The 25057-nt window shown below is 34.0% G+C and overlaps 1 protein-coding gene across 15 annotated transcripts; it reads left to right on the top strand.

Moving 5' to 3' along the window:
- The first annotated feature begins 99 nt into the window (after positions 1-99).
- Positions 100-20804, top strand: LOC132625572 (TMV resistance protein N-like). 15 transcript variants are annotated; one of them, XM_060340173.1, is made up of 9 exons: positions 100-168; positions 2620-2730; positions 5474-5553; positions 5924-5995; positions 16333-17428; positions 17516-17596; positions 17731-18006; positions 18123-19148; positions 20207-20803. In XM_060340173.1, the coding sequence occupies exons 2-9, from the start codon at positions 2653-2655 to the stop codon at positions 20576-20578; spliced, it is 3081 nt and encodes a 1026-aa protein (XP_060196156.1). In that variant the 5' UTR covers positions 100-168; positions 2620-2652; the 3' UTR covers positions 20579-20803. The 15 variants fall into 15 exon arrangements, with proteins under 15 accessions (XP_060196156.1, XP_060196157.1, XP_060196155.1 ...); XM_060340174.1 differs by lacking the exon at positions 5474-5553 and adding an exon at positions 4686-4746; XM_060340176.1 differs by lacking the exon at positions 100-168 and adding an exon at positions 4627-4746 and having other exon boundaries at positions 2615-2730; positions 20207-20802.
- Positions 20805-25057: the final 4253 nt, after the last annotated feature.

The raw sequence follows: 25057 nt of genomic DNA, 5'->3' as shown, positions 1-25057 counted from the left end.
TATTAATATATCTTGGGATAACTTTTCTAAATAACCATCTTGCCCCTTGACCTATTTCATATATATGTATTACGTTGTTCTAGAAAATCCTTTTCTGATCTTCACTTCTCCCACCAGAGCTTTGGACACTCAGCTATGGCAGATTGATACTCCAAGAAATCCATCTCTGTAAGTTTGTCCTTTTATTTTCTTCTCCTTTTCTGTTACTTTACCATGTATCTATTATCATTAAAAAAAACTTTTATCATTCTACTTACAAATTGATAAGTTTTGGTATCACAAGAAATCTTCTCCCGTCTACTTTATGTTTTCCTCCTCTTTTCTGTTACTTTCCTCTTCGAGTACATTTTTAATTTTTATTAATTATTTTTTCAATTTTGTATGTTTATTGATCATTGAATAAAGTAGCAGGTCTTAATTCCTTGAGCAAGGAATTTTCCCTCATATACTGTTTGGTGGACTCATAGCCTACATCAGACTTCATTGGCGTTAAAACAGAGCTCAGTCAGTCAAGATGCTGAGCAAAGTAATTCGTGCATAACTAATCTCCGCGTTACTAATATTTGTATAACTCTAGCCAGCAGCGAAACGACCCCTTAAACAAGGAGCAGGATGCTGATCAGAGTAACTTTCGTGATCCTGCTACAAATGCTGAATTATATTAACAGATTGACGAGCTTTTACATTCCGAGTGAACCCTTTCCCACATAATCTTACATCAAAATCTGATGAAAGATTATTTGTGAAAGGATTCTCGGAATGCCCCAATCTGTTCTTGCAAAAATAAAAAAAAATAGTCTTTCATTAAAATCTTCTTTACTTCCTTCTCCAAATGATGAGACCCTTGCCCGAATATCCTAGTTTATCTGGTGTCAACCTAGAAATCATTGTATGCCCGTGTCTTCTCCTTTTCATATACTTGGCGTCATCGAAGACTCTACTAAAAAATAACTATTTTCCCACTAAAAAATGTTCAGGGGCTATTTCCCACCGAATGTCGCTGGGAAAAACTTAAATAGTAGTCTTTTCACACGGAAAAATTAGGAAGTTTCCCAGCATTTCAATGGGAACCTATTTCCCACCATGCATTTTCCCAGTGAGATTGTTTGGTGGGAATGAGGTGGGACAATCATGTTTTATAGTACAAATTTCCCACTGAATGCGGTGCGAAAAACCTCTGTTTGTAGTAGTGAGATTGAGAGGTGTTATTTTGCATCACCAACGTTTCATTAATATCGTTCTCGTACAGAAGATGCATCCCCCAACACAAAGAGCAATGCCCATGAATTTGTTTGAGTACCAATTCTTAGGTAACACCACTGACATTGAAGGACTCATGCTCTTGTAAGTAAACCACTCAGGAATCTCAGATCCAGGGATGCATATGCTAAACTCGTCATCCACCATGGATACTCCCTGTGCCATGAAAAGAATGTAGTTGTTTGTCAGTCATTAATCACTTCCATGATTCTTGCGTAAACATTTACATATATACAAGAATTCCTTCTATTTTCTTTCGTTATTGTTTTACTTTTGGTGCAGAATATAATTAAAGAGTTATTTACCTTGAGCATGTGATTCCACAATGAATCAACAATGGCAGCATCGATCATGTTCATAAAGAATGAAGGAGGACCATCTTAAATGGGTAGTTTTAGTATAATCAAGAGAGAAAAAAGGGGAATATGAACAAGTACAGCTATAGTCACAACTAAAAGTGATTTTTTGCGGCAATCTTTCATGGCGACCCTTGTAGTGGCCGCATGTGCAAAAAGATTGAGCTTTTATTGCGACCCGTGAGGTCCCCGCCAATAGTAACGATATAGTGGCGACTATACCTAAGTCGCCACGCATACTTTCTTTCTTTTGTGGCAGTTCGCAACAACTAACTGGAAGTGCATATTTCTCTGTTGGGTTCTGTCTTCTATATGAATGGCCAAGTGACTCGACCATTTAAGCTTATATGAATGTGGGAAGATATGTATTCATTGATTTTAAAAATGAATGCGAATGATGTTATAAACGTGAAGATCGATTTCACGATCAATTCCGGAAGTCCTTTTAGTTGAAGGTCATTTTCATAAAAGATGTGTAAAATACTACTCATGAGATCGATAAACAAAATATAGAAGATCTTTGTAGAGTCATTTTCTTTCTTTTGGATTGGGACTAATCGTAAGAAATTGTTTTCTCAATAACTTAAGAGACCATACTTTCCCGTACCACACTAAGAGACCATACTTTAATTAATTCAAGTAATGACAATCCTTTAATTAATAAATCATTAGAAAAGACGTGAGACGAGAAGAGTCAAAAAGGATGGACTAATAATTCGGTTCAATAAATCTAAACGCGAATCTACTCAGGAACACTAATTTAATGTTATTATTTAATGTTTTTTTTTTTTTTTATTATAGGTCATTCATGTTAGCCAGTCGTTTAGTAAATTATTATACCACCTTGTCTTATTCAGTGAATGCCACCAAAATTTAGGAGCCCACAAGCTCAATTTGAAGTAACATTACTATTATTACTACTTAATATAAGAGTGAATGAAAAAATAAATTATGGTTACATTTGTAATTTCACTTCTTATTTCCTTCAATGGATGTGTTGCAGCTGGTGCCCTTTGCTGATGATTCACCAAAAATAATGTCGGTCTCAACCTTCTTAAACCCTCCATGGATTTCCATTTGTTTCCTACCAGCATCTTCCACAGTTTCAAGCCAGGTAAAATCTTTCTCTTCCGCCTTTTTAATGTCTTCTAATCAATTAAAGGGTTTTAGCTTCTGATTCTATTTTATTTTTGGTCCTTTCTGTTGAGATTCTCCATATATGGGGAATATAATTAATGTTTCCAGATAATAGGATCGAAATTAACCTTAGAGAGTAGATAAACCCCCATCATAATCTGAAACAGAGGTGTTTCCTTGTACCTCTGGTATGATTTTAATTTGTTTCTACAATTTTACTTACGATCTATGAACTCTAATTACTGTTTGTATTTTGTTTTCTTGGCCATCTGTTATATGTTTGTGTTTTCCAATACGTTTTAATGTTAGATTTGGTGTTTCTTTCGCTTGCGAATTAGAGTGTTTCTTGATATCTGATGGGTATATGCAGTGTTTAAGCAAGAACTAGATAATTATTATGGAAACTAAAATTTTTTGGAAGATGAGGTTTGTTCGGTAGCAATCGGTTTGGTTATTTGTTATATACATCTCTCCTTACCCTTGAATTGTTAAAAATTGTTTCATCTTATTTGTTTTTTATTTTTAAAGAAGTTTAACTGAGCATGGACATTAAGAAATATAATTTATGTTAGTCATAATTACGTTTCATATAAGTATAGTCCTTATTAATAATCTTTCTTTTAGTGATGTTTTTACCGCTTCGTATTTTGTCTCTTGGGGCATAAAAACCAGCATTGTTTGGTGTCTCATTTAGTAAAGATTACAACTTTAAGGGAAAATCAAGAGTTTTGAAGAATTGAGTTTGAGTGAAGAGGTTATGAAGGCTTTAGGTGAAATGGGTATTTCTGAACCAAGTGAGATTCATTGTATTAGGATACCTACTGTTATTGAAGGGAAAAGTGTGGTTTCGGGTTCACATATGGGTTCCATGAAGTCTGGGTTCGAGTGAAGAGGTTATAGAGGCTTTACGCACATTTGTTGTTTGATTATGGATAATTGGGTTTGAGTGAAGAGGTTATGGAGGCATTAGGTGAAATGGGTATTACTGAGTATACTTGCTGTCATTGAAGGGAAAAGTGTTGTTTTGGGTTCACATACGGGTGGTAGTACTCTCTACGAACTGTTTCAAAGTAGAAAATGATCTTCAGTGTATAAGTTACCATCAGTGCAGCAGAGATGAGGCACAGCACGACGTTTACGTCCATGCCTATGTTGCCGAATTTGGTCGAGGCATAAGTGGCCAAGGCTTTCCACATTATAGCTTGGCTGCTAACGCCAAGAATAATACCAAACGAAGAAATATGGTAACGGAGTAGAAATGGCCATGTCTTGTTCTCTGGAAGAACACTTTCCTCAGAGGTCTGTAGAGGAAAAATGCAATATCAACTCACTATCTTGATTCACTATAGAAATGAAAAGTTGCAACAAGAAATAAAGTTTACAATGTGAAATCAATTCCAATTTAGGCACATAACTTCTTTGTATTAACACCCCTGAGGCTTACTCTTTAATTACTTGTTCTTATTTTAGATAAACATATTTGTTCTTATTTTAGATAAACAAACATACCAAAAAAAGTAGTCACAAATAAGAAAATCAATTGGCATGTGGTCAGATGGTAATCAGGCGTGAGATGGAAGGGAACAAATCTGTTGTAGGCTTAACATAGTCAAAATCTTGAGGATGTGGATTTGGCTATGAGAGCACATAGCTCATAAGGAAAATAATATTTTCTTGCATAGGAGTATTTCCTACTCTTAATGCAGTGTTGACTTCCTTTCATCTCTTTGCTGATTTGTCCTTTCCCTATGCAGTAGTCAGGCTATGGCGAAATATAATCAGCTTTGACTGGATCTTTGTTTTCTGCATTGCCTTGTATAATACATTAGCATTATTTAGCTACAAAATTACTTAAATACATGTCCAATATTAGGTTCGGGTCCTGGATATCGGCTAGATTGTTAACCAAGTAAATTGATTCCATAACTATAGAGTGGAGAATCAATTGGAGCACAGCGGAAGAACCTTTACATCAGCTTAAGAGATCAAATAGGTATCACGTCACCAATTTTTTTTTTTTTTAAATCTTTTTTCTCTGTGTTTGAAATGACTGAAAGTACTCTGAACTTTTTAAATACTTTGATGATCAGATGGTAACAGATCAAAAAGATAATCTTTTAATTCAACACAGTGAATCAAAATTAGTAAATAAAAGCAGAAAAAACATACCCTAAGCTTGTCAAGTTCTGGCCCTTCCAAGGCATCAAAATATCGGTCCACAGGAATATTAATAGGAGTATTAGCTTCCCGTTCAGTATTGGGTTGAGAGATGGACTCTTCTTCTATTTCGTAATGTTTATTCCCACGCAAATTCGAGAATTGCCTCTCAAGCCTCTACCAAAAAATATTTTGAAACTAGGCTGCCTAGGAAGTTTGCCGTTTGCAGTAGAGCTTGCTAATCCTGGGCTGCCTAGGAAGTTTGCCGTTTGCAGTAGCTGCAGCTAAAGATGCAGCAGTAGTAGTAGTAATAGCTCTTGGCATAGGCTGAGAATAAAATTTTGTTTGCATATGATCTGTTGATGTAGCAGCAAACTCAGGAGTATCTATAGTCTCATTGTTATCAGTGAAGCCAACTTTTTTTGGAGTTGGTGGTATGCTAATTGAAATTGCATGCTGAAACATTCACTTGATTTGTACATTATTGATTTTTTCAGGTTTATTTAATGTTTGCACTCACATTGGTTTAAGTGTACTAGCTGTAGCTTTTGCCTATTATTCAGGTGAAGCATTCATTTGATGGTTATGTCAAGTTTAATCAGCGACCCCATTTGGTTCAGGGAAAAATCATGAATAATCCTAGGTAATTATCAACCCCGTTTGGTTGAGGGAAAACCATGAATAATCCTTGGTAATTACCAACTCCGTTTGGTTCCTTCAATATAATCCCGATAATTAAATTTAACTGGGATTTTTAATTTAAATATCTCGAATTATTCATTGATATGATACATGAGGTTATAATTATGGCTTTATTTTTTAGTATGAATTCAGTGATCCAAGTATATTCTAGACAGGTTTAAAAAATAAAATTAGATTATTTTTGGGAATTTCTATTAAGATAGAAGTATATTTGCCTTTGTACTTGAAAAATAGACAAAAAATCATCCTATGGTTTATGTTTGTAGATTTGCCTAAATGACTACTAAATTAACTTCATTTTATTTTTCAAGGACTATAATCGTTTCTCGCTGTTGGATGCACAAAAAAAAAGGCGTTCCAGATAAAGAGTCAGCATTGTACATGTAAGCTTTTAATTTAACAATGATTTTCTCTTCTTTACGCCGAGTAAATGTTCACGTTGATGACAGATTTATATATCATGTATGTGCATATATTATGATGTATCTACTATTCTTCTTTCTATCATGCCACTTACATTTATACTTGTGTGCTCTTTATGCTTACGGAACAAAATTCACTATATCGCTTAAAGATTTGAGGATAGTTTGAAAATTTTCTTTTCTGAAAGAAAAGTAGTTTGAACAACATCTGTTGGAACAATAGAGTTTGGTTTTTATGGAACGTGAAAAACAAAATAAGCACTTTGCCTCAGTTACAAATAGAAACATCAAACGACGTGAAAGATACAATAACATGATAGTTGAAGTCATCTTCTGCGAACAGTTAAACTAATTAAGGTTGGTTTTAGAAGGCTATCTGATAGCTAACCGCTACAACTTAAACATTACTCAGTCAAAACTGCTGATCAAATCAGATATCAAGTTACTGGAGTTTCTTAGTACATCATGGGCATAAATAAGAGGTTCCAGATCAGAATTTTTATAGGTATTTAAGTGTAGAAAATGGTGGCTCGATAGGCACTAACAATTGCAAAATATCTGTTTATTGGCCTGTTACCCTACCACCATTTGTTTGTGAGAAATATTTCCCCTTTTACCTCCTTGTTGGATTCTTGTGCAGACCAATGAGGTACACATATATGCTTCTGTGCTCTATTCCTCACTTTAGATGAATGATGTAGTAGAAATACTTCTCACCAATAGGAAAATGTCAAGCACAAATATGACTATGTTATAATCAATAGCTAGTTTTAATAGTGATCTATTAAAGTAAAATGCTGATAAATTTTTACTGAATTGTGTCTTGTTAGTCTACTATCTTTTTTCTTGTAGTGGTATCTGCATTTCCATTATTTCTCTCCCATTTTGTCCCTTCTATCCCCTTTTTGGATTCTTACATTTTACATGTATGGGTGACTATATGTGGTGAAAATAAAGAATCCATCTTTTTGCTCACACTTTACAAAAAAGATCAAAAAGGTCGAAGTAAAGATAGGGGTTCTAACTTTGTTGTGTATATGGTTTTGAGACGAATAGTTTATCATCTTATTCTTACATTTTACATGTATGGATGTGTCACACCCTAATCTCCCTAGGGTGTGATGGGCACCCGACCCTTACTTAGGGCCAAGCGAACCCCCAGACCCTTAGTGCACACATAGTCTTCTTAGACTTTTAAATCAAATAAAGATGAAATACATAATACAGCTTTCAAAAATATTCTTTTCATCGTTATTCTCAATTCAAACAAAATATGTAATCATGTAGATGTAGATTTAAGCAAGATTTGCATCACACTTATATGTAGATATTTGATTTTTGATCTATCTGATTCTCTTTTGAAAAGGGGTCAGTACGGAATATGTACTAAGCATGTAAGGCATGGAATACAGAAAACAGAACCATATTCGGAACAACGGTACAAGAAGTAAGTACATTAACCAGAATACCAAGGTGCTTATTTTCCGAACGTAAATCATACTTACCGATGTCATATGTCAGAAAAAGTACCGAAAATGAGTAAAACATCCAGCGTACCAAATTACTTACTTTCCAAACACAGATCATACGTGCCGACATCATATGTCACCATATACCTATACATATAACCGATCCATACGTAATATGATAGTGCCGAGGAACGTACGGCCTGATCCATACATAACATATTAGTGCCGAGGAACGTACGGCCCGATCCATATATATATATATATATATATAACATATTAATGCCGAGGAACGTTCGGCCCGATCCATATATATAACATATTAGTGCTGAGGAACGTTCGGCCCGATCCATAAATATATATTATACTGCTGCGGAACGTGCTGCCCGATCCATATATATATTATACTGCTGCGGAACGTGCAGCCCGATCCATATATATATTATACTGCTGCAGAACGTGCAGCCCGATCCATACATATATTATACTGCTGCGGAACGTGCAGCCCGATCCATACATATATTATACTGCTGCAGAACGTGCAGCCCGATCCATATATATATTATACTGTTGCGGAACGTGCAGCCCGATCCATACATATATTATATACATATATCCATAGTAATACTTCATTTGAAAAACATTTCTTGTTCATATATGTACAGAAAATAGAACATATCATGTTGCCGAGGCGTCGGCTTCGATCCCTTTAACCCCATATAATATTGCCGAGGCGTCGGCTCCGATCCATATATAACATAACATGTTAGTGGCGAGTATAACATAGTGCACACAATGGTATAACCGGCCCGAGGCTCGGCGAACGATATAATAGTAGCACGCACGAGCGGAGTAGTGAGAACCATATGTATATAAATCAATTCTAAGACTCGATGGACAAGTATACTCACCGACCCCTGAAGGCTCAGAAACAAGTTTCGGGTCAATCCGACTTAGTATAAAAAAGTTATGAGCGTTTGAAGTACAAAACCTTCTACAAGCGTTTCAGAAGCCATTTTTGGAAAACCAAAGCCATAATCATGTTAGGTACCCTTCGAATATTGTTATGGATCACATCTGACAGAGCCTTTAGAACCATATGTACGTATTAAAATGTATCGAAGACTCGATGGAATAACCAAACGTGCTATCATTTGAAAACCAAAATATTGATCACATCAATTATCTCTCGAATGCCATTCGGAAACATATCAACTGAACTTCGGACATCATAAGTACGCATCAAAATCATATGGGACAGCTTATGGAAATCAAGAACGTTGGCCATCCTAGTGGCTCTAAGAATGGGAGTTCCTTTGGAATCATATACATATCGTCTGTTCGTTTCACAAAGATCATGTCAAAAGAAAGAAAGGGTAAGCCTTACATACCTGTTCGACCGCCTATAAGCTACGCTTATTCGTCCAAGCTTGTAAGTCTACATTTAAAAGGATTCATACTGACGTTAGACTCTGTCATCGCACATTTGTACCATATTTCAAATTATACTATTTTATATTCTGCCAAAAATGGGCAGCATCTCCCCTGTTTATCTGCCTAGCCCGAATTCCAATTCAGCAACCAACAACATCAACAACAATACCAATAGTATTAACATCATTTCCAATACCAATGTATGTCATAAAACAGCCCGCACACTGTTTCCTAAATTCCTCCACCAACCAATTTGTGGTATAACTATTTAATAATTTTATTTCCGTAAAGAAGCTGAAATTAATACCAATAACATTAATAACAACATCCTCCACATTTTACAAGTTAAATACATTTATTATCATCCAAAATTTTCTTCAAGTTTCATTCCATAATTCACAACACCAACAAACGAATTTATCGGGCTATTCTCTCCGTGCTAATCCGTCGAAACTCTAAATAAACTCGTTAACAATGAAAAGGAACCTTTTTCATACCTTAAGCATGCAGCCACCACGTTATCACTCTTCTCCTTGGTTGATTTTTAGCTCAAATTGAAGACAACGCAGCGTACAACACTTTTCCCTTCATGGGCTTCGGGATTCGGGGCTCAGATTTCGATCAAAATTGGTTTTTATTCTCCAAAACTCTTTCTCTCTCTCTCCCCAGAATTTTCTGGACGTTCCTTGTCTTAAAATGAGGAGGAAGGCCGAAATTTGCACTTATAAAGACATGGGTAATGGGCCTAGCCCACTGACCTTTCTTCCTTAAAACATCCATATCTCCTTATTCCGACGTCACCTGTGGACCAATGACCTATGGTTGGAAAGCTAATTCAATTATATACAACTTCTATTTCTTGGTATTCTTCCAAATTCCAAACTTATGATACCGTTTTTGCCCCTCGAATTCAGATCACCCGAAAACGTTACTTAAAAATATTTGTTTGGAGGACTTCCACTTTGATTCGGCTCAAGGGTCCTTCTTGAGTTGTGTTCAACTTCACATATGTGCTTCATATAACTTGTCATGTGTCCTAAAAAAAATCTCGACGTGTGGGCCCCACCTCAGCTTATGAATAATCCGACGTACAAAAGTACGGAATACAACATTATCAACGTGAGTTTAAATTATGTGGCAACAACATGATTGTCAATTTTGAGGAAGCGCGTGTCACTCTCATGCTCTGAAAATGCGGGGTATAACAGGATGGCTATGTGTGGTGAAAATAAAGAATCCATCTTTTTGCTCACACTTTCCCAAAAAAAAAAAAACCAAAAGAGTCAAAGTAAACATTGGGAATTCTAACTTTGTTGTATATATGGTTTTGAGACAAATGGTTTTGTTTGTGGGAAATTCCAAACATACCACATAAACTAAGACGGACGAAGTATTGTAGATTAATATTCACCTTATCAAATGCTGATCTAGGATATTACATCATAGCAGTGTGTCTGTGTATTACATGTCCATGCCAAAGATAGTGAGTTCAGTCACACCTGTGCTTTAGTCCATGTACCTTAACCTTGTTTCTACACTAGCTTAGATTTCAACTACAGCAACAGAGAAACAATGTAACTGTAACGTTAACATTGCATAGAATCAAATTTATAACCTGTGGTTCTGGATAGTACGTATTTATAAAGGCAGCTTGGTATCCACTGTACAGGCTATTGGGATTGCTTATATTGGTAAAAACAATATTTTCTATATTGAATAAAAATATCACATGGATTTAACTCAGATACTTTGTTCTCGGAGAGAATTTTACATTATTAATATAAATTTCTCTGTTGCAACTTGCAACATGTTATTTACCTTACATTTTAGATTTTTTGCTCCATGAAACAAGAGAGGTAAATTCTTATGTGACTAGCTAAATACACCTTTAAATACGCTAAAAGTTGTTGTTCTATAACCTTTTTATTTCTATTGAAAGCTCTAACATGTTTGTTCTATTTTACCTATCTACGTTTGATACTAATCACATATCCCTTATTTCTATTTACAGTTCACTATGACTGTGGCGAGTTTGTACATAGGTCTTTTGGTGGCTTGTACATACCAAACTTTTAATGACCCAGATGGTCAGGGATCAACAGTTAAAATATAGAGGACTATCCATGCTTATAGCTTTTAGCCTTAGTTTTGTCCACTGTGAAAATGTGTTTTTGTCAAGTAGCACAACTTGGGAGTCCTGTAACTATAATCTAAACTGCTTGTTGCAAAATGCAATGTAAATATAATCTACTTTTAGGCTTGAATTAGATTGTGCTTCGCAAAAATAGTTGCTTCTGACAATTTTAATGTGGTATGTGGAGAAATTAGATGGCCCAGAAAGGTCTACTAAAAAAAGTGCGATAAAAATAGAGGCTTTTACATTTTGAGTTTAATCCCGGGCCTGCGATAACTAGTATTATATGTAAGAGCAAATGTGGGACTTTTTGTAGTCCTCACATTATGCTTTGGCCTGTGATGCTGCACCATGTGGCTGCTTACTTTTGCTTTCTTTCATAGCCATGCACACTTGGGTCTCTCTAATTGGATCACATGTCTTTTTTTTTTCTTTCGTGGATGTCTAAGAATATACTCTTTTCGTTTCAATTTATGTGAACTTTTTCGGAATACGGGAGATCAAATTTTATAACTTTGATCGTAAATTTTGACATAGATTTTTTAAGTTGGTAAAAATATACTTTATATATTTAGAAACTATATAAAAAATATTATAAGTCATGATACTTTATAATTCAAATAATTTAGAAAAAATGTAAGAAAAACGTGATCAAAAAAGTATCTCGTAGACTCTCCAAATAGTAAAAGGTTCATATAAACTGAAACAGAGGAGTATTTTTTACTTGTTTATTTTAACAAATCATGAAAGTTTTATTAATTCTTCCTATATTACCCTTATCATTAAGTAACTATATAGAGTATTAATAATCAAACTTAAATTTTCAAAGCATAATTAATAAGGGTAATTATTATATTTTACTCCTAATAAATAATTTCTTAAGAGAAGTGTTGAGTCAACGAGAGACAAGTAAAAAACAATCAAGGAGTCAACGAGAGACAAGTAAAAAACAATCAAGGGAATATCTTTTACATTATTTGTTATTACATATTTTCCTAAAAATTTTGCAACTTTGGAGTCACTGTTTCATTTCAATTAGAGCATTTATTAGATCTTACTACTTAGTACCCCAATTCTTTTCTTTGGATGTGTTTATGAAGGAAAATATTATGTTAAAACTATTTTTCATCAAAAATAAGTGTATTCTTACTTATTTTCTTGTATTGGTACGTAAGCAAAAAATATTATTTTAAAATCATTTATATATAATCTAAACAAGTACTATGGGATGTGGGATTGGGGCTTGGGGTTCGGTGGATGGTGGGGATGGGGGCTACGGGGGTGGCGGTACTAAAAATGAGGTGTATTGGAGGGGCGGGGAAGACACAATGAATGTGGAATTTCATTTGTGGAATCTGCTTCTCCTAGAGAAAATGTTTTTAAATAATTTTGACCAACCCAATATGAAAAAATAAAAATAAAAAATTTGATAAATATTCTTCTCCATACCAAACACACACTTTATTTGTTTTAAACCTCCAAAATTTTGCTTCTTTAGTGAATATTGAATATTGTGTCATTTTGTATTTGCTAATTCTCCTTCAAAACTTCCTCATAAATAATTTGTTCTTTAAAATTATTCAATTATGACTAAGAAACTTTAATAATTACCAATAAGACACGATTAATGTGCTGTTAAATTAAATTAATTATACAATAGAAAAATGTGATACAAATAATTTATATTTTTATAATTAAATTTTGTTATTTTTAGATCATGAGTTTGGGCCCGGGCTTAGCACGGGCCTCGTGCAACTAGTGATTAGTATATAAGAGAAAATTCTAAAAGTTTCACTAATTTTTTTCAACTTTTTCTAACATGATTATTCTTCCCATAATTTTCGTTGGATTTATAATGTTTTCTTGAGTTTTAGAGGTAAAGATATGCTCTAGCAAAATTTTACCCAAACGAATCGTAAACACAAATAAGGAAACCCAATTTTATTATAGTTTACAGACATTCGCTATTCCTCTGTTATTTCGATCTCAAATCGTGCTAATTTGTAGATAATTAATAAATGGTCAACACATTTTCAATCATAGACACCAATAAATCACTAGTTAGTCAATGGCAAAATGTTTTACAATATTTATACGGTTGCAACCGGGGCTAATTGATATCCAAACATAACATTTTAAAAGTTAAACTGACTTAATTGCTTGACAAAACAGAGAACACAAAACCAAATTTGAAAACTCAGAAAAATTGTGGTAATAATCCAAACGAAAATTGGGGGCTCAAATTATTACTACAAAATTAAGTACTGTGAAAGAATATTTTATGAAAAAAAAAGGCTTTCATTGGTTGCCTTGTCTATGCCCAATAAAGCAGTCAGAAAAAATTAATGCACTCAAACAGTTGTCGTCATGTTCTAGTTCATGCTACTTGCTTTTAAAAAAACATTTCTTTCTGGTTGCCTTGACGGACTTACTCAGATGTTTTTTTCCTCAACACACTAAAATTTCCTGGAAGATGACTTATCTAAAATAATTTCAATTAGTATATTGAGCATTATGACACACCACAGCTTTTGTCGTGCATATATAATACTAAATTATATAGTAGTAAAAGACACATAAACAGGAATTATTAATCAGAGTGCTGAGTACAGTCATAGGTAGCATCAATGTGATGAGAGCTAGCTAGCCTAAAGTAGCTTTCCTCTTCTCCAGCTTCTTGTTTGAAGCAAGAACAGCCATCTATAGCCAACATAAATGATGCAGAGGAGCTCTTCTTCTTCCTCTACTTCCCCTGATCGTACTTTTCGGTGTAGTTACGATGTTTTCTTGAGTTTTAGAGGTGAAGATGTACGCAAAACATTTGTTGACCATCTCTATGTTGCTCTGCAACAAAAGGGTATTTATACCTTCAAAGATGATGAGAAATTAGAGAAAGGCAAGTCCATTGGACCAGATCTTATCAGAGCAATCGAAGAGTCACGCATAGCTTTGATCGTATTCTCCAAAAACTATGCTAATTCAACATGGTGTTTAGATGAAGTAGTGAAGATCATGGAATGCAAGAATGTGAAAGGACAAATTGTGCTTCCAGTCTTCTATGATGTAGATGCATTAACAGTGAGGAAACAAAAAACCAGCTATGGAGAAGCATTTAGCAATCATGAAGGCCGTTTAAAGGATAGCAAGGTGCAAAAGTGGAGGGCCGCACTGGAGGAAGCAGCTAGTATACCTGGCTGGGATTTGCCAAATACCGCCAATGCGTAAGAATCATGAAACTAATCTCATTGTCATAATTCTTCAATTACTCTCTAAATTCTTGGTTTGTTTCAATTTTGCATCACAAGGGCCACTGCACTAGGGACATTTGGTTTTATAATCCGTTATAAGTACCATTAAATTCGTGGTCCGTTTCTCTGTAACGCAAATATATCCCTCTCTTCTGTCTTCTGTGCATATTGATGACGCTCTACCTGATGGAACTGTCAGACCACTATCAAAATTCCCACAATCGACATATGCTAACACATTAGCTGCTCCACAGAGTTCAACTACGATTCCCAATCGCCATGAACAGCAAGTTGTGACAGCAAGAAGAACTACACACAGTGGTTCATAAGGGTGACTAGATCAAAGGTTTACAAATTAAATGTGATTTCAGAAATGGTCGTCGGAGGAGGATGTTCCTGTAGCTCCAGTTCGGTTTCTCCTTCCAAAACTACCTTTTCATCTACATACATGAGATACTCTCCCGTTCAATTTATGTGAAGAGGTTCGGAGTACAACACTTAATTTTGACTATGGATTTACATATACATTTTTTAAATATTTTAAAATAAAATTACTGTTCAAAAAAATTAAAATAAAATTTACATGTTTGAAAATTAAATAAAAAATAGTCCAAATCTACATAGCTAATGATTGAAAATAATTAAAAAAAGTTTGAGAAAACTGTAGTACAAATCCCAAACAGTAACACCTTCACATAAAAATGGGACGGAGGGAGTACTATCTAAGGTAAATTCTAAGCACAGTTGGCACTCCGTTGGAGCTTGATTCAGCAACAAAGAATAGGACTCATCAAGTATGTCAAGGTATCCATTTACTTAAACCCATCCCCGAGACTGTATGGATTGTGGCCTAGAAGATGAAAACTCTCCTTTACAAGGATTTGTTCAAACGGTAGATTTTGAAGTAGCTAAAATATAGCAAACCCTGCAAAAATTAGAACATTCTGGAAAGGATGAACTCCGCTGATAATAAAGATACTGAAGCTGGAAATCAAAATACAACAGTTGGCAATTTTTGGTCAAGCAGATAAAAACAGTGCTGAGAATTCTACTGAGAAGGTGTTGGAAAAGAAGAAAGAGGATCTCAAGGATTCTAGGAACAAAACTGAAAGACACAAAAGAATGAAAAGAAGAAAATAGTCAAAGTGGAGAATCAAAAGAGTCAAAATTTGGATCACTACATTTACTCAGTAGGGGACCTTAGCTATAGAATGTGCTAGTGGAAAAACCTTGTAATAACAACCAACAACCTATGAACCAAGAGGAAGATGAAGTAGCAGAAAGCTTAGTTGAAGCCATTGGTCCTAGAGGAGAGGATCACCAAGATGAAGTTTCCAAACAAATCAATGAAATAGTGGAAAAGGATGGCCTTTCCCCTAGGGGAATACCAGAATCCTTGTTGGTTCTCCACACTCACTCTTGCCTATATATAAGTCTACATTACATTCTCATGTAACTTCACTCTCTAATTCTTCTTTCATGACCAAAAACACACTTTCCCAGTCCTTTTTAGCCCTCTGATTTGCAGCCGAAACAGAACAGAGAGTCAGCACTACACATATGTCCCTTTAGTCAGTATAGTACAGTAAAATAACAGCTTTCTTCTTCTTCTTCTTCTCATTTTTCCCTTTCCTATTTCCCAACAAATCACCATTATTGATTTGTCTAAAGCCAAAGCAAAACTGTTCCTGTTAAATTTGTGTCAAAAAAATGATAAGTTGGGATGATCTTTATGTTGTCTTGATAGCAGTTATCCCTCTATATGTTGCCATGATCTTGGCTATGGCTCTGTCCGGTGGTGGAAAAATTACAGGAAATAAATTATACTACATAAGGGACTAGCATCAGTACCGTCTTAACAGCTTCCAGTAAATCAGAAGTTCATTAAAAGGAGTTCTCGTAATATTTGAGAACTGTTTTTAAACAACTATATCATAAAGACAACAATATTTTAGATATATGAAGATTTTACCATGCCACTAAACAGAACTTTAAGACATTTTTTGTGGTGTTCAGGCATGAAGCAAGATTCATAAAGCAAATTGTGGAAGATATAATGGCTAAATTGGGTGGTCAGAGACATGCAAGCAATGCTAAAAATCTTGTTGGAATGGAGTCACAAATGCAGAAAGTGTATAAAATGCTTGGCGTTGGGTCTGGTGGAGTTCGCTTCGTTGGAATATGGGGAATGAGCGGAGTGGGAAAGACAACTCTAGCGAGACTTATCTATGATAATAATTCAGGTCAATTTGAGGGTGCATGTTTTCTTCATGAGGTTAGAGACCGTTCAGCAAAACAAGGCCTAGAGCGATTGCAAGAGATACTTCTTTCTGAGATCCTTGTCATAAAAGACCTAAGGATCAACAATTTATTTGACGGAGTTAAAATGCAAAAACATAGGCTGCGGTACAAAAAGGTTCTTCTCGTTCTTGATGATGTTAATCACATAGATCATTTAGATGTTTTAGCTGGAAAGCGTGAATGGTTTGGTCCCGGAAGTAGAATCATCATAACAACTAAAGACAAACACTTGCTTGTTAAGCATGATGTAGAAAAGATGTACAAAATGAGAACATTACATGAAGATGAAAGTTTACAACTCTTTAAACAGTATGCTTTCAAGCAGAACCATCCTACCAAGAAATTTGAGGATCTATCAGCTCAAGTGATAAAGTATGCTGCTGGACTCCCCTTGGCTCTGAAAGTCCTAGGCAGTTTCTTGTATGGAAGAGATTTGGCAGAATGGACAAGTGAAGTGGAACGATTGAAACAAATCCCGGAAGATGAAATTTTGAGGAAACTCGAACCAAGTTTCACTGGACTCAACAGTAACGAGCAAAAGATATTCTTAGACATTGCGTGCTTCTTTACGGGGAAAAAGAAAGATTCAGTGACTAGAATACTTAAGAGTTTTAATTTTATCCCAGTTATTGGTGTGAAAGTTCTCATGGAGAAATCTTTAATTACTATTTCAGAAGGTAGGATTTTTATGCACCAATTGATACAAGAAATGGGCTGGCACATTGTTCGTCGAGAAGCTTTTGATTACCCAAGAGAGTATAGCAGGCTATGGATGTCCGAAGATATTTCTCATGTACTTGCAAGAAATATGGTATGTAAAGTATGACTTCCTAATGTTAATATATGTTGTAGCTTTATATATATCATTTATATATCCACCTTCATTGTTGCTAATTAGGGCACAGAAAAGGTTGAAGGCATATCTCTGAACTCCACTAAGACGTACACAGATATTTCTCAAGCACTTGAAAGAATTTTGGTAAGTATTTGCAAAAATATGCATTATTTCCTACCTAATTAATTAGTGCAAGCAATATTATGGCCGGTAGCTTTATATGTATCAATTGCCTTACGTTTTCTCCTTTTTGCTCCAACTTTATGCTTACTAATTAGGGCACAGATAAGATCGAAGGGACGTCATTGAACTTCACTAACACCAAAGAAGTGAATGTTAGTGTCACGGCCTTCATGCAGATGACCAGACTGAGGTTTCTCAAAATCAAGAATGCATATGTTTCTCAGGGTCCTGTTATTCTTCCTAGTGAGTTGAACTGGCTTTCTTGGCACGGATATGCTTCAAAAAGTCTGCCAATTGACTTTCAGGGAGAACGACTCGTTAGTTTGAAGTTGAAAAATAGTCGCATCATACAGCTTTGGAAAGGCTCCAAGGTTTATATTAACTTACTCTTTGTTTTTCTGATAGATTGGTTTATATTTGTTCAAATTAGTACTAATTTAAGGCTTTCTTGGTTCTTTTGTCTTTTGGTTTTTGTTTCGTGTGACAGATTATGGGAAAATTGAAGTACATTAACCTTAGCCATTCACATAAGCTAATAAGGACTCCAGATTTTTCGGGTACCCCTAATCTTGAAAGGTTGATTCTTGAAGAGTGCACAAGTTTGGTAGAAATCAATTTTTCTGTTGGAGATCTGAAAAAGCTATTGTTGCTCAATTTGAAGAATTGCATCAATTTAAAGACCCTACCAAAGAGTATTGGATTGGAAAATCTTGAGGTTCTTATTCTATCAGGCTGCTCAAAGCTAAAAATATTCCCAGAAATAGAAGAGGAAATGAATTGTTTATCGGAACTATATTTGGAAGCGACTGCGTTGAGTGAAGTACCCACATCAGTTGAGAAACTATCAGGAGTTAATGTGATAAATCTAAGCTCATGCAAGCATCTTGAGAGTCTTCCAAATAGTATTGTTAGGTTGAAATGTCTTAAAATACTTAACGTGTCCAAGTGCTCAAAACTCAAAAATTTACCAGATGATTTGGGGTTTTTAGTAGGTTTGGAGGGGCTCCATTGTGATGACACACCCATCGACATGATGCCGTCCACCATTTCCCATCTAAAGAACCTTAAGCACTTAACTCTACGTCGATGTAATGCTTTGGCATTTCAGAACGATATGGGTCTAGCTTTCTCTAATTTATCGGGTCTTTGTTCATTGACAATGCTGGATATAGGTGGCTGCAGCATTTCAGACGGAGGCATCCTATGTAATCTTGGATTCTTACCATCTTTGATGGAATTGAATCTTGGTGGTAACACTTTTACCAATATCTCAGCTGCAAGCATCAGTGGACTCACTCGACTAAAGGTCCTTCAATTGGTTGGTTGTAGTAGGCTTGAGCACTTCCCAGAGCTTCCTCGAGCTATAGAAGAGGTGCATGCGGATGAATGTACATCTTTGAAGAGTATCAATCAATTAGCAAAATATCCAACATTGCGCCGACTTTCACTTAGCGAATGTCATCAAATTCATGATGCTTCCTTGGTTGATGCTCTATGGAGTAACATGCTCAAGGTAAATAATAGTAACTCTTTACGATGTCCTCCTACATACATCTCTAAAATTATCAAGTACAGGAATATATATATGTGTATGTGTGTACCTATTTATTGGGTTTTTTAATTGTTTCCAAATTTAAAACTGTCATTGTTTTTCATTTGGAACAAGCTAAAAAGGAAGTGATGCCACATAAAGTTTTTTTTTTCTTCCCCGCCCATAAACTAGAACGGAGGAAATACTTAGGGTCGTTTGGTTGCTGGTTTAGTTAAAGTTATGCAAGTATTAGTAAGGAAATACTTGGGGGTCGTTTGGTTGCTGGTTTAGTTAGAGTTATACAAGTATTAATAATGTAAAGATTAGTTATGCAGGATTTGTTATGCTGGGTTTAGTTATGAAGGATTTAGATATTCATGTATTAGTTACTCCTCTTCTACCCTGCACAAAGTTATATATAAATTGACTCATAACTTAAAGGTGTTTAGTTATGCGGGATTGTAAGATGATAACCGAACACGGTAGTTGGTGCGTTGAATTTTATACATAACAACTAAAGTGCTACCAAACATGTTACTAATTATGCTGATTTTAATACATGAATAATTAACTTCCTAACCAGCAACCATGGCCCCTTAATTATTATGTGTTTGTAAATATACAAAGAATTAAGGGGTCGTTTGTTTGCTGGTTAGAGTTATGCAGGTATTAGTAATGTAGGGATTAGTTATCCAGGAATCAATTATGCAGGGTTTAGTTATTCATGTATTACTAATACATATATTAGTTACTCCATCTTCTATCCCTTATAAATTATATAAAAATTGATTCATAACTTATACACGTTTTATTTATGCGGGATTGTTAAATGATAACCAAACACCATACTTGGTGTGCAGAATTCTATACATAGCAACTAAAAAGCTACCAAACATAGTATTAGTTATTATATGAATAACTCCCTTCCTAACCAGCAACCAAACGACTCTTAAGGGTTTATATATGCCCATGAACTCACATTTCCCTTAAGAATGTGCTCAATGGCTGGAAAATAACATTGCATTCCTTTTATGTAGCAGGGATTAAACGTGCTAAGTAATGATATCAGTATTTGTATCCCTGGATGGGAGATTCCCAAGTGGTTTACAAATAAGAAGTTGGGGCACGATGTTACTCTGACCCTTCCCAATAATTGGTACACAGACAACTTCTGGGGATTTGCTTTTTGTATTGTTTTTGAAGGTATGGCATGTTCCATTCTATACGATGATTACCTACAACCATCACAGGGATTTTCGGTTATGCTTAAATTCAAAACATGTGATGGTAAGGAAGGCAGTACACGTAGCGCTGTTGGCGTAAAAGGGGGTGATCCTACTTTTGGGAACTCAGACCACACTCTCCTTGCCTGTGTACCATCTCGTCGTTTTCTGACAGCTTTAAATCACTAACAAGATCCCAAGACCTGAACTCAAGAGTACATCATCCATAACCCAACTCTAAATTTGAAATTAACCAGATTGTATTAATTCCTTGACATGATACTATAAGTCTTCAGTCTTTTCTTTTGTAAGTTAGCCCCTAAAGTAAGATTTTATGACAAGGAAGCTTTTAAGCATTGTTTACTCCAAAAATTGAATTATTCATAGGGCACAAAATCTTACTCCAAAAAGATACTGTAAATAGAGTCTCCATTGCATAGTAATATCCTCACACAATGACGGAGTCATTAATCACTTCAGAGCATATAGCAATCTGATTAAAAAAAAAAAAACAAATCTACATAAAGTAAAATTGGAAGGTTAATGAAGAAAACCTGGAAATTCAGGCTCAGTCAGCCAAAAGTGAGACGCAAATTGAACAAAAGGAAGATGATATTTTTGATTTTCATATTGGTGAACCAACTTTGCACCTGTGTGTTTTCCTCTTCTTACTTGACGGCTAATGCCCGCGCTGGGCACAGGTAAATTATAGTTATATATATATATATATATATATATATATATATATATATATGTATGCAGTTGTGTTTGGATAGTAATAATATATGTATATTTTATATTGCTAATAAAAATATATAAATTTGCACTATATATATATATATATTATGTTCAAACTACGATTTATATAATATTATATAAAAAAAACAAAATTTTATTATATTAGTGTTTGTTATGAATACAAAGTTTACAAAAATTTATTAATATTTTTTAAAAGAGGACTTGTTGAAAAGGAAACTATTTTTCTCTCTTTGAGACAAAACAATAGCAATATTTAAGTATCAGTTGATACTTTGAATTTTAATTTGATTATTTTAAAGGTGTAAAATATTATATTGTTAATGTATGTAGATTGGATCTAAACAATACTTATTATTTTTTATCAAATTTTAATTTGGATAATTGTAATTCAAATTATTAAATTAATTTTACATGTTTAAAACGAAACAAAGTAGAAATTTAATTTTCTATTTAAATGAAGAACTACTATTTTTTAATTTTTGGTGAATATTCTTGGTTTAGCTCATTTTGCTTGTCATGTTATCTTTTGCACGGTTTTTTAAGGAAACGTCAATTAGAATTATAATTTGACTAATTTATCTTATTTATTATTTGATCTCCGTTTAATATTATTTTTTCTTTTACGATATTAATCTCTTTTTACATTTATTAGAGTAAGAATAAAAATGAAAAAGTAATTAAATTCTCTGTTATTTTAAAATATAAATATTTTAAGTATACACAAATGTTATTTGTTTATTAAGTGGAATTATGTGAGCATGATAAAATAGTGAAAAGTAAAAGGAGTGTAAAAGTGACACATGGCCAAAAACATAATTAATATTTGCCACTTGAGATGACATCATCTGTTGTGATGCAATTTTTATGAATAGGAGCAAAATTGAAAAAATACGAATATATTTAATACTAAATTACAGTAAGGTTCGACTTTTAACTAATGAAAATGGCAAGTGCTTTGACCAAATTGCCCTTGACTGCCCTTGGTTGATGATCCACTTCTTCAACTCATGTTTTTATATAATTTAGTTTTAAAAAAGGGAATTTGTCTATTACAAATTAAAAACTAAAAAATGGAAGAAATTGCACGAATTGTGCTTCAAATGGGCTGGTATTTAATTTTTGCCTTTAGCAATTAATTTTTGGAATAATTTCAATAATATACAATCCAGCATAAAATATTATATCCACGTAGTTATATTTTTAATTTACATATGTATAACCAGCTTCTTTTACAATAGTGTTTATACACACGATATACAACATTATACACTTATTGTACATAATGTGTCGATCTTATATAAAAATGTATAATAATGTATAAAAGGGTTGTTTTGGGTAATATTAAAAATATGAGTCATTTCAGGTAAATATTTTTTCCAAATAGACATGGGCTGTTATTTTTGCTAAATCTAATGCGTAAGGGCCATAAGTTTTTAATAGTGCGAAACATAACTTGTGAGATACTATGATGCAGAAATATAAATTTATACCCCACAATTTTTTTTAGGGACAAAAATTAAACAGCAACACAAAATAAGGGCATAAGTGACAATGAGCCTAAAAAATAGGGAGAAAGTTTTTGTAGGACCCACAGCACACATGTGGATTCTTCATATGGATTTCACTTTTTCTTTTTATCTCTACTATTATGAAAGAGGGGGGCCCACCTTTAAATTTATTCTTTTTAATTGTACTATTATAGAAAAGTGGCCCCAATTTATTTATTTTTTAAAAAAAATTCTATTATTATAGAAGAGTGAGTCCCACCTTAATTATTTTTAAGATCGTTTATATTTCGTCTTCTTGATGTTATTCCTCATTATTGGTGTGAGACGTATGTATCTAAACTTATACCCAAAGGTATAAGTTTTAAATGTTTTGGTTTTATGACTTCTTTAGCAATTTTTGTATTCGATTTAAATCGTTATTTTCTTTTTTCCCAAGCTTCTCTTCTTTACATTTCTCTAAGCGTATCTTTACCATTTTCTGAACTTATTATCATTATTTAAATATCTTTTTTTTCTGTTGCAATTGTCTTTAACTTCTTCACGTGAATCCCACCTTAATTTTTTCCTAGCAAATTATCTCCTACTTCTTCACATGGACCCACCTTAATTTTTTATTTTTATTTTTGCAATTGTCTCCTAATTCTTCACGTGAACACTACCTTAATTTTTTTTTTAGTCTCTACTATTATAGAATAGTAGACCCCACCTTAAATTTATTTTTTAATCTCTACTATTATAAAAGCTTGGGGCCCACCTTTTTTTAAAAAACATTTTTTCTACTATTAATTTTTTTAATAATTTTTCTACTATTAAAGAAGATTGGGGCCCTTTTTTTTTTTTTTTTGTGGAGGACTGACGACCAAGCTTTGCTATTTTGTGGAGGACTGACGGCCAAGCTTTGCTACTTTATAGAAACTCACGTTTCTATATAGTAGTAAAGTAATTTAAGATCTAAATTGCCAAAAATGACCCCTTTTGTTGGAGGGAGATTCAAAATAATCCCTTAAGTATGCATTGAACAATTTTAATCCTTTACATTACGTTGACCTGCAGTTAGTCCCGTCAAATATTTATCAATTTACTAGCAAACTATGCCCGTGCAATGCACAGGATCCAACATGATTAATTTAATTACTCAATTTAGTTAGTCTTTATGGTTTGTATATTTTGCAAAGTATACTGCGATTCTCCTCAGTGAGTCTCCATATTTTTTTTTCTTTTCCTCTTATTTTTTCCCTTAATTTCTCAATTGTTGTTAAAATTTATTTTATTTTGCTTATGTCCGCCTCTTTTTATATTTAGTAAGTTGACAATTCAAATATCCTACATGTCAAGTTTATAATCATAAGATTCAAAGGATATTTTATTATATTATATACATTTGTAATTTAGAACCACAAGATTCAAAAATATATCTTTATTTCTTAAACTTCGTGTCTGGTCAAACGTAGACACTTAAATTGAGACAGAGTGAGTATATGTCAAATGAAGGAAATGAAAGGACAATTGAGACACTGGGGCATGTAGGGACTTAAAAAGTAAACACAGAAGAGATAAAATTAATGTTCAAGTTCTGAAATGTACAAATGTTAGTCCCAGCTTAGAGTACAATTTCAGTTGCTTTTCGTACAACTTGTTGTTGTTGTGTTCGTCCACTTCGGTGTTTGTTGTTAAAAATTAAAAAAAAAAAAAACTTATTTTGATTATGTCCGCTTCTTTTTATATTTAGTAAATTGACAATTCAAATATCCTACATGTCAAGTTTATAATCACAAGATTCAAAGGATTTTTTTATTATATTATACACATTTTTAATTTAGAACTACAAGATTTGAAAGTTTATTGTTACACCTTGGAAATTTCCCCGTTAGCGTACCGCGAATAGACCCACGAAGGGTATGACGTATACGACATGTTGACGAGTAAGAAGTAATATTTAATGATTCTAAATGAGATTTCAAAGACATTTGAGGTAGGAGACGAAAGTTGTTAAGGAAAGCAAGGTATATGTTATGTGTCGGGCAAGAATTACGAGTATCGAATTAATGATGGCTTAATGACATTTTGGAGAAGAGTTATAATGTCCCTTATGTATTCATGTCTCACATTTCACGTTTAAGTTCATGTATTCGCTATTCATGTCTCATGTTTGGGCACTGATGTTTTCATGAAACTATGTCATGTCAGTTTCCATGCCCCATGTCATGTTATGTCTCATGTTCCACGCTCATGTCAGCTATCCAATGCCCATGTTCATGTCTCAGTATTCACGTTTCCATGTAACCATGTCATGTTAGTTCAGTCTCCATGTTTCATGTCATGTTTCTTTCACATTGATGTAGTCAAGCCATGTCCAGCCATATTCTTAACCATGACCCATTATTCGAGGACGAATGATCCC

This window comes from Lycium barbarum, unplaced genomic scaffold, assembly GCF_019175385.1.
Source record: "Lycium barbarum isolate Lr01 unplaced genomic scaffold, ASM1917538v2 unchr_scaffold_07, whole genome shotgun sequence".
In the NCBI taxonomy this organism is placed as follows: domain Eukaryota; kingdom Viridiplantae; phylum Streptophyta; class Magnoliopsida; order Solanales; family Solanaceae; genus Lycium; species Lycium barbarum.
This window is presented reverse-complemented; position numbering and strand designations above follow the sequence as displayed.